The 14,412-nt window shown below is 42.1% G+C and overlaps 1 protein-coding gene across 5 annotated transcripts in view; it reads left to right on the top strand.

The window, feature by feature from the left end:
- The window catches only part of LOC115109404 (myocyte-specific enhancer factor 2A-like), a 116,468-nt gene that overhangs the window by 81,894 nt on the left and 20,162 nt on the right, over positions 1 to 14,412 (top strand). For 3 of the 5 annotated variants that reach the window (XM_029634251.2, XM_029634248.2, XM_029634252.2), the window contains exons 5-6: positions 2,409 to 2,543; positions 5,736 to 5,949. In XM_029634251.2, the coding sequence (XP_029490111.1) occupies positions 2,409 to 2,543; positions 5,736 to 5,949 (349 nt within the window). Of the gene's footprint in view, positions 1 to 2,408; positions 2,544 to 2,610; positions 2,746 to 5,735; positions 5,950 to 14,412 lie in introns of all 5 variants that reach the window. The other 2 variants (XM_029634250.2, XM_029634253.2) reach the window with 1 other exon arrangement.

Genomic DNA, 14,412 nt, shown 5'->3' on the forward strand with positions numbered 1-14,412 from the left:
GGTTCCCACAAGGCTTTAGGTGAAGCAGATGAACCTGAAGCCATATTACTTCAACAGTATTTAACATGAGATCCTCTCTAAGCTTTACAGTAATGTGGTTCTGAATATAGACCCGCATCACCGCCCCATTGGCATTTCTGTCTTTTCTGTAGATGTTATAACCATGTATTGCTACCACTGTATCATCAAAGGTATTATATAAGTGAGTTTCAGATATAGTTAGAACATGAATGCCATCTGTTACTAGCAAGTTATTGATTTCATGAACTTTGTTTCTTAGCCTACATATTTTAATTTGGGCTATTTTTTTGCAATTTTATGGGATGCTTGATTGTTTTTATTGCTTTACTGGGAAGTTTATCAGATGTAGACATGCTTATGTTTGATCAGGGTGAGCTTCACACAGTGGACTTCCTACTAGGGCACACACCGCCTCAGTGCTAACAGTATATCTCTGGTTCATAGGCACATGATTACTGCATACAATAGCTGTAGTTTGATTCAGTACTGGTACATTTGTAAAAGTTAAAGTAAACTGTGCCTTGGTAGACATGCACATTGTATAGTAGGAAATCATTGAAAACCAGTAAAGTTTCATATTTCAATCCTAGGAAATCCGACAGTAGTGTGTCATACAGAGCTTGTCAGCATGTTGGGATCTGGGTCCTTCCACCAAATCGGTGCCTTTTAAGAAGTGTAAATAGGAGTGGCAAAAAACTTTAGATTTCACAAAATGTTAACATTCTGTCATAAATAGCACATGTTCAACTTCATAGAAAAAAACATGTTTTCCCATCTCAAATTACTATAGTAAGTGTCTATTAAGTGCCAAATAAAGTAACAGGGTTGACCATATTAGGGTTGAAGATGTAATCTTAAATACCTTTATTCATTAAAAAAATCACATTTATTGAATTCACCATGTGTTCTATATTAAAGGGCACTTAATTTAATATAACAGGTTTTGAAAATGCAATATTCAGTATTGGTGAACAATACTTTGTGCAAAAGGCACTCTTTTCGTGGAACGACCTAGTTACTGTAAGCAGGGCTGGGTAAGACATGTTGTTAGATAGAGATCAGCCCAAACACCACTGTACTGTCAGAGAGCTGTCAGCAGATGCCAGATGCTGCTGCAACGCCCATGAACACCTACACACACACCAGCGTTACGTCCTGCACCTCCAGGATAATGGAGATGGAGGCAGAGACGAAGGGCTCATTAGTGCCTTTGAGTCCTACTCCTCTCCCTCACACCGTGACCCCTCCATCCAGAGGAGTCCGTGACTGCTGTAGACATCCGGCTCAGAGGCAGCCCAGAGACAGGGTAGGTCACCGCTCTGGGCCTGCACCAGCCTGATAGGGGAACCTGAACAGCACATATATAAATCAAACTTGATGTTCTCTGACTGGCTTGATATCACATGCTGTCACGTGCTGTCATGGGTTCTCGTTACCACCATCATTCACAATTTTAGCAAAGCGGAGAGAACTGCTCCTTTGATAGAAAGTTATAACAAGCACAACACAGTTTCACTCTTTTTATTTAGTTAATTTGATAGTGTGCAGTCTTTTTAAGAGGTCAAATGAAGCTATATCACACCATACCGTGTGCTCTTTACTCTTACAATAATCACTCCATTTCATGCTCTAATAAGCGTATTTGACCACATACAGTATAGTAATCCATTTTATTTCCTACATTACTTAACATTGATAAAATCCCATGAGTGGCAGCCATGCTGAATTAAAGTCTGCAATGTTTTAAACTGCTGCTCTGTTGGATCCTCTTATACCGGGGTGTCTTCCAGCTGGGTGGCTTATGATAACTGAGAGATAATGAAATATGCATTGAAACACACACATGCAGCAAGAGAGCGGGAAGATAGAGAGAGAGAGAGAGAGAGAGAGAGGGGGTTGGGTAGAGGTTGAGAAGAGAAAGAGAGAGAGTGCAGGGAGAGGAGTGCAGAGAAATATTTAGTTTATTCTGTGATGGTCTCTAAAGGATGAAAGGATAAGGATTGACATTTCAATTTGCCTATCATTGTTAACCATTGCATAGGAAGACAGTATTCATCCCATTCCCTGCTCATACCAGCACACTGGCAAGCCAAAAAATAACAAATTAATTCAAATATTTTTTGATTATTTATAAATGTACATGTGAAGGCAGGTGTATTATAATTTATGTATTACAAGTCATTGAATATCTGTCATATGTATTCAATTAATTAGTGTCTTGACTTGAATGATGCCTTTTACTTATGTTAGTATTTTTGTTCATGTTTTGTTATGGGAACAGGTTTGTAGAGGTGTATTGTAACCTACCTAGACATAGAGTCATGTGGTAGTAGACTGAGTATCCTGCAGTATATATTGTATGTGTGAATTGTGCAATTTTATTTCAGAAATTAAGAAACAAAGGCCATAATGACCTGTGTGCCAGTCCTGATCCAGATGACTGTTTTGGGCACAGCCCCCTCATGGACGACCGTTTCGGCAAACTAAGCGAAGAGAGTGATTTAATGTACAAGCGCTGTGGTGTAAGTACTTTTTCCCTCTCCTGCCATTTTGTGTTGATTCCTGTTTTTATGTTGATGTTCACTACAGGCGCTAAACAAGAAAGAACACAGAGGCTGTGATAGCCCGGACCCTGATGCCTCATATGTCCTCACCCCTCACACAGAAGAAAAGTATAAAAAAATTAATGAGGAGTTTGATAATATGATGAGAAATCATAAAATCGTAAGTAAATGCAATGATTTTGCTGCTTGGCTTTGTGGCACAAAGGATTTTGACCTCCTTTTGGTTTGACTTTTTCTTCTTTTTTTAATTATCCCACCCTGCAACCTCTGTCAACTACTATAAGCAAACATGGACTATTCAAGCATAACCTTTTTTCTGTTCATTGGAAGTGTATTTGTTTATTTTGTTGATTTGTTCTGCAACTTATATTTTGGCACACCCTGATAAGATCACATTGTTATGACAGGTTGAACCTTTTTAAAGCTCTATTGGGAAGATCATATTGAAAACTATAAGAAAAGGAAAGTGAATTTTTGTTATTGTGGAGGAGAAGCTTCTTTATTATAAAAGACACATTTCCCCCTGAAAAAAAAGAGGAAGATTCCTCCACTGGCTTAAATATTGACTGGTTCTGTAGCTTTGGTGATTTATGTCTTTTTTCCCAAAACCCAATTTTCACCCCCAAGCAGATCGAGAAATTGAATCTCTTTCAGTGCCTGGATCATTTGGCGAAGGGGGGGATAATTTTTGATTCATTTTATTTATCTTCCCTCCCCTTTGCTCATTGTATGACTCTCCTAGTTTCTCATCTTGGTGGGTCCTCCATTCACGTGGGCAATTCAAGTATTCGCCAAATCACAACATCAGTGGACTATCACTGTTTATTTTCCACTCTTTCATCAAGCTACTATCAGACTGGAGGTGACCAAAGTACCCTGGAATTACACAGAGCTTTACCTTAAGACAATAGTGATCTTATTGCGGGTGGCAATCATAGAATCCTGCATAAAGTATAGTGCTTCAACTGTTGTTTTCTCTCTAATTCTGACATGGAGAGCACCATTGTTTGCAATTAACACACTAATAATATCACTAACTGACTGCCTCACTGGACTATGCTGTGAATGGAGTGGTCTCACTGTCACCAGTTACTCTCACAAACTATTTGGATTGTCAGCACTGCACTGCACTGACATGGAGTTTTGATCCAAAATGCAAGTCGGAAGTTTACATACACTTTAGCCAAATATATTTAAACTCAGTTTTTCACAATTCCTGACATTAAATCCTAGTAAAAATTCCCTGTCTTGGGTCAGTTAGAATCACCACTTTATTTTAAGAATGTGAAATGTCAGAATAATAGTAGAGAGAATGATTTATTTCAGCTTTTATTTCTTTCATCACATTCCCAGTGGGTCAGAAGTTTCCTTACACTTAATTATTATTTGGTAGCATTGCCTTTAAATTGTTTAACTTGGGTCAAACATTTCGGGTAGCCTTCCACAAGCTTCCCACAATAAGTTGGGTGAATTCCTCCTGACAGAGTTGGTGTAACTGAGTCAGGTTTGTAGGCCTCCTTGCTCGCACACGCTTTTTCAGTTCTGCCCACAAATTTTGTGGTCAGGGCTTTGTGATGGCCACTCCAATACCTTGACGTTGTTGTCCTTAAGCCATTTTGCCACAACTTTGGAAGTCATTGTCCATTTGGTAGACTTATTTGCGACCAAGCTTTAACTTCTTGACTGATGCCTTGAGATGTTTCTTCAATATATCCACATCGTTTTTCTACCTCATGATGCCATCTATTTTGTGAAGTGCACCAGTCCCTCCTGCAGCAAAGCACCCCCACAACATGATGCTGCCACCCCCGTGCTTCACGCTTGGAATGGTGTTCTTTGGCTTGCAAGCATCCCCCTATTTCCTCCAAACATAACAATGGTCTTAATGGCCATTTTTGTTTCATCAGACCAGAGGAAATTTCTCGAAAAAGTATGATCTTTGTCCCCATGTGCAGTTCCAAACCGGTCTGGGTTTTTTATGGCGGTTTTGGAGCAGTGACTTCTTCCTTGCTGAGCAGCCTTTCAGGTTATGTCGATATAGGATTTGTTTTACTGTGGATATAGATACTTTTGTACCTGTTTCCTCCAGCATCTTCACAAGGTCCTTTGCTGTTGTTCTGGGATTGATTTGCACTTTTCGCACCAGAGTACGCTCATCTCTAGGAGACAGAATGCTTCTCCTTCCTGAGAGGTATGATGGCTGCGTGGTCCCATGGTGTTTATACTTGAGTACTATTGCTTGTACAAATGAACGTGGTACCTTCAGGCGTTTGGAAATTGCGCCCAAGGATGAACCAGACTTGTGGAGGTCAACAATTCTTTGGCTGATTTCTTTAGATTTTCCCATGATGTCAAGCAAAGAGGCACTGAGTTTAAAGGTAGGCCTTGAAATAAATCCACAGATACACCGCCAATTGACTCAAATGATGTCAATTACCCTATCAGAAGCTTCTAAAGCCATTTCTGGAATTCTCCAAGCTGGTTAAAGGCACAGTCAATTTAGTGTATGTAAACTTCTGACCTACTGGAATTGTGATACAGTGAATTATAAGTTAAATAATCTGTCTGTAAACAATTGTTGGAAAAATGACCTGTGTCATGCACAAAGTTGACGTCCTAACCGACTTGTGAAAACTATAGTTTATTAACAAGACATTTGTGGAGTGGTTGAAAAACGAGTTTTAATGACTCCAACCTAAGTGTATGTAAACTTCCGACTTCAACTGTATATTTTGGGAAATAACACAATTAGACTATCCGGATAAAAATAAGAAACGTTGATGATCTGCAGTGCTGACTATTACAATGCAAGTCTGAACACCTGGTACAAGACACTTGCTATTGTGCATGTTTTGATCTGTAATGTTTTTTAAATAGCAAAGTTATTGTTTTGTGCATTTACAGAAATATAGTGGTCATCTGTACATTTTATACATTAGTATTTATATATTATACAGGCTTATGTCAGCATCCAATAAACCTAGATTTGGAACATTGCCATTAGTTAATAGGACTGCTCTGTTAACCATACCAATGTGATTGATGTGGCATCATCACAGATGCCATCTCTGCCATTTCCTTCCCAGCGTGACCCTCAGCCCAGCGCCAGGTCTTTGATTCTCTTCATGTCTCTGTGTTTCCCTCCTGTAGCCCACAGCGCTGTCCCAGCAGAACTTCCCCATGCATGTGGCAGTGCCAGTCTCCAACCAGAATACCATGTCCTACAACCCAGGAGGATCCATGAGCAGCCAGGCCCTGGCCCAGGCCGCAGCCTCTCTGAGTGACAGCGGGATGCTCTCCCCCCCTCAGGCCTCCTTACACAGGAGCGGGGGTCAGCAGAGGCCCCCCACTCAAGGCAATGCGGGTCAGTACCACTACACCTCACTGTTGTTTTCACTACACCTGACAATAGTACGTACATGGTGGTAACTATGTATGGACTTCTCCTATGAAGTAGTGATGCACGACATACGCCTAGTTTCCTGAAACGGGTCACATGTGAACACGTTTATTTTAGGTTATATAAAGAACAGGATTTAATGAAAAGCAGAAAACAAACACAACATTGTTTCACATTCTTTAATAAACAGAAACAGGCAATTGGCTATACAGCTGGCTTCACAGTTTCCCCACCAAATAGGCCTACAAGGAAACTCAACATATCTCGATGATGTTGAGTATGTGAGGTAGTCTGTGGGTTTCCACAAAAAGATGAGTAAGAATTCTACATTCCATGTATTCTGGAGCATGAGTCCAGCTTCTTTGGAAGGATTGAGTGCTGTATCCAGGCTGATCCCTGGCTCCCAGCTGAAGGATGCAGATGGTTAATCATATAATTTCATGCATCTTATTAGCTGGCATGCTGGGAAGGACAGACCTGGCGTGGGCCCCAGCCCAGCCGGAAAAGTATGTCCTCAGGAGGTACTGATTAGTTCACTCTTGCTCTGCCCGACAGGCCCCCAGCTCAACCGACTGCATTCATTTGCCTACGACATGGTCAAAGGCCTCTCTTGTCAGTTTCAATTGGTCATTCCATGCTTTTTGGCACACTTCATTGCATGCGAGGGGACTGTATTTGTTGTCTGTATGTGAGGGGAGCATTAAAGCTGCAATATGTAACTTTTTGGCTGACCTGAGCAAATTCCCATAGAAATGTGAGTTATAGATATGTCATTCTCATTGAAAGCAAGTCTAAGACGTGGTATATCATTTCTATATGCGCTATTTCTATTCTTCCAATCATAAGTTTAATTTTTGTGTCTTTTACTTTCATTTTTGTACACCAGCTTCATTTAGCTGAAAATACAATATTTTTAGTGGTTTAAAAAAATTTATAAAAAATCACCCAAGTTTAGATGGTAAAATGATTCTCTACACTATAGAGTGCTTGTTTTGCCACAAACTGAAATTAGTCAAACTATTAGAATTTTAGCAACCAGGAAATAGTGGAGCGATTTCGACCGGCTCAAATCAGTCTTAATGTAGCAATATCTGAAATTGTGTGTTTTATATTGGATAAAAGTAGACTCAGAATGGTAAATCATACACTACAGTCGTGGCCAGAAGTTTTGAGAGTGACACAAATATTAATTTTAACAAAGTCTGCTGCCTCAGTTTGTATGGTGACAATTTGCATATACTCCAGAATATTATGAAGAGTAATCAGATGAATTGCAATTAATTGCAAATTAACTGAATCCCCTAAAAACATTTCCACTGCATTTCAGCCAAGCCACAAATGGACCAGCTGACATCATGTCAGTGATTCTCTCGTTAACACAGGTGTGTTGACGAGGACAAGGCTGGAGATCACTCTGTCATGCTGATTGAGTTCGAATAACAGACTGGAAGCTTCAAAAGGAGAGTGGTGCTTGGAATCATTGTTCTTCCTCTGTCAACCATGGTTACCTGCAAGGAAACATGTGTCGTCATCACTGCTTTGCACAGAAAGGGCTTCACAGGCAAGGATATTGCTGCCAGTAAGATTGCGCCTAAATCAACCATTTATCGGATCATCAAGAACTTCAAGGAGAGCGGTTCAATTGTTGTGAAGAAGGCTTCAGGGCGCCCAAGAAAGTCCAGCAAGCGCTAGGACGTCTCCTAATGTTGATTCAGCTGCGGGATCAGGGCACCACCAGTACAGAGCTTCCTCAGGAATGGCAGCAGGCAGGTGTGAGTGCATCTGCACGCACAGTGAGGCGAAGACTTTTGGAGGATGGCCTGGTGTCAAGAAGGGCAGCAAAGAAGCCACTTCTCTCCAGGAAAAACATCAGGGACAGACTGATATTCTGCAAAAGGTACAGGGATTGGACTGCTGAGGACTGGGGTAAAGTAATCTTCTCTGATGAATCCCCTTTCCAATTGTTTGGGGCTTCCGGAAAAAAAGCTTGTCCGGAGAAGACAAGGTGAGCGCTACCATCAGTCCTGTGTCATGCCAACAATAAAGCATCCTGAGAACTTTCATGTGTGGGGTTGCTTCTCAGCCAAGGGAGTGGGCTCACTCACAATTGTGCCTAAGAACACAGCCATGAATAAAGAATGGTACTAACACGTCCTCTGAGAGCAGCATCTCCCAACCATCCAGGAACAGTTTGGTGACGAACAATGCCTTTTCCAGCATGATGGAGCACATTACCAAAAGGCAAAAGTGATAACTAAGTGGCTCGGGGAACAAAACATCCCCAGACCTTAATCCCATTGAGAACTTGTGACCAATCCTCAAGAGGCAGGTGGACAAACAAAAACCCACAAATTCTGAAAACTCCAAGCATTGATTATGCAAGAATGGGTTGCCATCAGTCGATGTGGCCCTGAAGTTAATTGACAGCATGCCCGGGCGGATTGCAGAGGTCTTGAAAAAGAAGTACTGCAAATATTGACTCTGCATCAACTTCATGTAATTGTCAATAAAAGCCTTTGACACTTATGAAATGCTCGTAATTATACTTCAGTATTCCATAGTAACATCTGACAAAAATGTCTAAAGACACTGAAGCAGCAAACTTTGTGGAAATTAATATTTGTGTCATTCTCAAAAATTTTGGCCACCACTGTACAGTTGAGGAACAATGGGAAAGTCATTCTGCTTTGAAAGTTGATAAACTTGTAAACTCACTTTTGAGAAAATGTCCTTTGAATGTTTTGGTACTATTTAACCATGGCAATGTGACTGGGAATATGGCAAAGGCAAAGTGGAGTCGTAATTCAACGGCTCAGACACGAGACGTATGTGGCAGGGTCTACAGACAATCACGGACTACAAAAGGAAAACCAGCCACATCGTGGACACGAACGTTTTGGATCCAGACAGGCTAAACACATTATTTGCCCGCTTTGAGGATAACAAAGTGCCACCGACGCAGCCAGCTACCAAGGACTGTGGGCTCTCCTTCTCCGTGGCTGGCCCAGACGGCATCCCTAGCCGCTTCCTCAGAGCAAGTGCAGACCAGCTGACTGGTGTGTTTACAGACATATTCCCTATCCCAGTCTGCTGTCCCTACTTCCAGATGGCCACCATTGTATCTGTACCCAATAATGCAAAAGAAACCTAATTAAATGACTATCTCCCCATAGCACTCACTTCTGTCATCATGAAGTGCTTTGAGAGGCTAGTCAAGGATCATGTCACCTCCACCTTACCTGCCACCTTAGACCCACTTCAATTTGCTTATCGCCCCAATAGGTCCACAGACGATGCCGTCGCCATCATACTACACACTGGCCTATTTCATCTGCACAAGAGGAAAACCTATGTAAGAATGCTGTTCATTGACTATAACTCAGCATTCAACAACATAGTAGCCTCCAAGCTCATCATTAAGCTCGAGGCCCTGGGTCTGAACCCCGTCCTGTGCATTTGGGTCCTGGACTTCCTAACAGACCACTCCCAGGTGGTGATGGTAGGAAACATCATCTCCACTTTGCTGATCCTCAACACTGGGGCCCCACAAGGGTGAGTGCTCAGCCCCCTCCTGTACTCCCTGTTCATCCATGACAGCTTGACAATGCACGACACAACAGTATTAGGCTTGATTACCAACAATAACGAGACAACCTACAGGGAGGAGGTGAGGGCTCTGGGAGTGTGGTGTCAGGAAAATAACTGCTCACTCAACGTCAACAAAACAAAGGGGATGACCATCACCTGGTATGGCAACTGCACCGCCCACAACCGCAGGGGTCTCCAGAGGGTGGTGCGGTCTGCACAACGCTTCACGGGGGGCAAAATAGTTTCCCTCCAGGACACCTACAGCATCTGATAGGAAGGCCAAAAAGATAATCAAAGCCAACCACCCAAGCCACTGCCTATTCACCCCGCTGTCATCCAGAAGGCGAGGTCAGTGCAGATGCATCACATTTGGGATCGAAAGACTGAAAAACAGCTTCTATCTCAAGGCCATCAGACTGTTAAATAGCCATCCCTAGCACAGAGAGGCTGCTGCCTACATACACAGACTTGAAATCATTGGCCACTTTAATAAATGGAACAATAGTCTCTTACATTTTTTATTTTTTATTTATTTCAACTTTATATAACCAGGTAGGCTAGTTGAGAACAAGTTCTCATTTACAACTGCGACCTGGCCAAGATAAAGCAAAGCAGTTCGACACATACAACAACACAGAGTTACACATGGAATAAACAAACATACAGTCAATATTACAGTAGAAAAAAAGTCTATATACAGTGTGTGCAAATGAGGTAGGATAAGGGTGCTAAGGCAATATATTGGCCATGGTGGCGAAGTAATTACAATATAGCAATTAAACACTGGAATGGTAGATGTGCAGAAGATGAATGTGCGTAGAGATACTGGGGTGCAAAGGAGCAAAATAAATAAATACCTACAGTATGGGGATGAGGTAGTTGGATGGGCTATTTACAGATGGGCTATGTACAGGTGCAGTGATCTGTGAGCTGCTCTGACAGCTAGTGAGGGAGATAGGAGTCTCCAGCTTCAGTGATTTTTGCATATCATTCCAGTCATTGGCAGCAGAGAACTGGAAGTTAAGGCGGCCAAATTAAGAATTGGCTTTGGGGGTGACCAGTGAGATATACCTGCTGCAGCGCGTGCTACAGGTGGGTGCTGCTATGGTGACCAGTGAGCTGAGTTAAGGCGGGGCTTTACCTTGCAGAGACATGTAGATGACCTGGAGCCAGTGGGTTTGGCGATGAGTATGAAGCGAGGGCCAGCCAACGAGAGTGTACAGGTTCCAGTGGTAGGTAGTATATGGTGCTTTGGTGACAAAACAGATGACACTGTGATAGACTGCATCCAATTTGTTGAATAGAGTGTTGGAGGCTATTTTGTAAATGACATCGCCGAAGTCGAGGATCGGTGGGATGGTCAGTTTTACGAGGGTATGTTCGGCAGCATGGGTGAAGAATGCTTTGTTGCGAAATAGGAAGCCGATTCTAGATTTAATTTTGGATTGGAGATGCTTAATGTGAGTCTGGAAGGAGAGTTTACAGTCTAACCAGACACCTAGGTATTTGTAGCTGTCCACATATTGTAAGTCAGAACCGTCCAGAGTAGTGATGCTGGACGGGCGGGCAGGTGCGGGCAGTGATCGGTTGAAGAGCATGCATTTACTTTTACTTGCATTTAAGAGCAGTTGGAGGCCAAGGAAGGAGAGTTGCATGGCATGGTAGCTCATCTGGAGGTTAGTTAACACAGTGTCTAAAGAAGGGCCAGAGGTATACAGAATGGTGTTGTCTGCGTAGAGGTGGATCAGAGAATCACCAGCAGCAAGAGCGACATCATTGATGTATACAGAGAAGAGAGTCAGCCCGAGAATTGAGCCCTGTGACACCCCCATAAAAACGGCCAGAGGTCCAGACAACAGGCCCTCCGATTTGACACACTGAACTTGATCAGAGAAGTAGTTGGTGAACCGGGTGAGGCAATCATTTGAGATACCAAGGCTGTTGAGTCTGCTGATAAGAATGTGGTGATTGACAGAGTCGAAAGTCTTGGCTAGGTCGATGAATACGGCTGCGCATTAATGTATCTTATCGATGGCGGTTTTGATATCGTTTAGGACCTTGAGCATGGCTGATGTGCACCCATGACCAGCTCTGAAACCAGATTTCATAGCGGAGAAGGTACGGTGAGCTTCGAAATGGTCGTTGATCTGTTTGTTACCTTGGCTTTCGAAGACCTTAGAAAGGTAGGGTAGGATAGATATAGGTCTGTAGCAGTTTGGGTCTAGAGTGTCTCCCCCTTTGAAGAAGGGGATGACCACGGCAGCTTTCCAATCTATGGGAATCTCAGACGATACGAAAGAGAGGTTGAACAGGCTAGTAATAGGTGTTGCAACAATTTCGGCAGATAATTTTATAAAGAGAGATATTATCTAGCCTGGCTGCTTTGTAATAATAATGTTACTTTAATAGTGTTTACATATCTTGCATTACTCATCTCATATGCATATACTGTATTCTATACTATCTACTGTATCTTAGTCTATGCCGCTCTGACATTGCTCATCCATATATTCTTAATTCCATTCCTTTACTTAGATTTGTGTGTATTAGGTATTTGTTGTGAAATTGTGAGATACTACTGGTTACTGTAGATATTGCTGCACTGTCGGAACTGGAAGCACAAGCCTTCCGCAATAACATCTGCTACACACGTGTATGTGACCAATAAAATGTGTATTTGATTTGATTTTATTATTACTATTGGAGAGCCCTTATTTGTCTACACCCATCGTTCACACCCTCTGAAGCTTTATCCCCACCCATCTCTGTAAGGGTTGACTGAGCGTTCTGTACTAACAACAGCTGTCAAGCACCCAAGCTAACTTGCTAGCTACTTCCAGACACAAATAAGAGAACACTGAACATTACTCGCCCTAGCAGAGCTGGTTAGGCTGTTATGTTATCCAGATCGTTGGTGACTGTAACTGTGCTGCTGGCAAGAATTTAATTATGCTTTTTTGCCGATATTCAACGGGTGTTGAGTGTTCGTAAATTCAACTATTCTTCTCTCTGACACACTCAGACGAGAGTGCTCTGAAATCTGAGTAGATGACCAGACTGAATTTACGAACGCACCCGAAGTGGTTACTTGCATAGTGGAGTCTTTTATTAAGACATGTAGCTAGCTAGCTAGGTAAATAGTGAACCATAATCCCAACACATGACATTACTACCCTGCATGAATCGGCAGGTAGCTAACCAAACAGGTTCAATGTTAGCTAGCTAACATTAGGCTATAGCTAGCCAAGCAAATGGCTCTGAGATATGAATAATAAGATCATACACGTAACGTTAGCTAGTGAGCTAACAGTACATTAACTTTAAATGAAACCACTTTCTGTCAAAATTTGAAACGTGTAATATCTAAAAATGTAGCTAGCTAGACTATCTTACCCATACACATCATTCATGGATGGATCTCCTGTCGGATGCCATGGTTGCCCTTAATTTGAAGATGTAATCCGGAGACAGGTGTTTTCTCCATCTCCTTAGCTATCATACTCGAATTCAACTGATTTCAAAACACTTATGCAGTTTTACTACATGATATAAACAAAAGTGTGTTACACAGGATTCCCTTGACATACTGAACTGCTCAAATAGACAGAAGCTTGCTATATGGTAGACCAATCCAAACTCATCTCTCGGCATGTCCAGCCCACTCATTACCCACTCATTGGCTTAACCAACTAGGCTCGTAATTTTAAAATGTAATTCGTATTTACAGATGGCATACAAGTTTGTTATTAATGCACATGAAAGTTCACATGTACGAGAAGGCATTTCTGCCCAAAAACATATTTTGATAAAAAAAAAAAATTAAAATCACATTCAAATGGCTCTCCTGTGAAGTAGTGATCCGTGACATACTGCTAGTTTCCTGAAACAGGTCACATATGCAGGTTCGAGTGATGGGACAGACAAGCAGAATGTCAGCATGTTCTATTCTATCCCCAACACCCTGACAGTGTTCAGTATGTTATTCAGACTGCAGCTAGACATGTTGGAGTAATGATGCATGCAAGGCTCCAAGACCAGAGGGACAGGTCTTTATTTGGCAATTTGTTCCAAAGAAGAGGAATAGATGGTTGAGTACAGTAACCGAGGAAAATGGCGACAGCTGCTAATGTCTGTCCCTCCGCTATAGTAACACACAATCAAATCACCAAGGACACCAGGAAGGTCACACATCCAACTGTTCCTTCTGGATAGTAACAGAACTAGACTGTCTTTTGTTCTCAATAGATTGCTCACTTTGTGTTGCTTTAAACATGTTTTGTTAAGGGTTTAGAGATGACAACAGTCACTATATTTTCTTAGGGGCTCTCCCTTCATTAGGAACTTGTCTGTGCCTGAAAGAGTTAACATACTAAAGGGTAGTGTTGAGGCGGCTGATTCTCTTTAGCAGGTAAATAAATACAATGTTTCCTTTAAGACTGACACCTCCATACCACCATCCCTCCTCCAGCTTCCTTCCTCCTATTGACAGGTGCATCTGTTATTCCCAGTAAGTAACAAGGCAGCCCTTATATGGCTGGAGAGAGCCTGCAAGATGCCTATGCCAGCAGAACCCTGGAGGTATTCCGGCCATGACATCCCTCTAAGTCTTCTGTACACAATGACCGGACAGCCTGTCATGGCTGCTATGTGCTATGTGAGAGGCAGAGGCAGAGGCAGGTGGACATTAACCACTTTCCTTGCCAGGCAGGCCACTGTGTCTCATATGATACAATATTAGGGAAAGTGAATACCTAGTCAGAAACTCAAGCACCTGCGATAAAATCTGTAAATCTGTGTACGCGACCAATAAACTTCCATTTTTATATTGCTGTATATAAA

The sequence above is a fragment of the Oncorhynchus nerka genome, linkage group LG25 (genome assembly GCF_034236695.1).
Source record: "Oncorhynchus nerka isolate Pitt River linkage group LG25, Oner_Uvic_2.0, whole genome shotgun sequence".
Taxonomy (NCBI): domain Eukaryota; kingdom Metazoa; phylum Chordata; class Actinopteri; order Salmoniformes; family Salmonidae; genus Oncorhynchus; species Oncorhynchus nerka.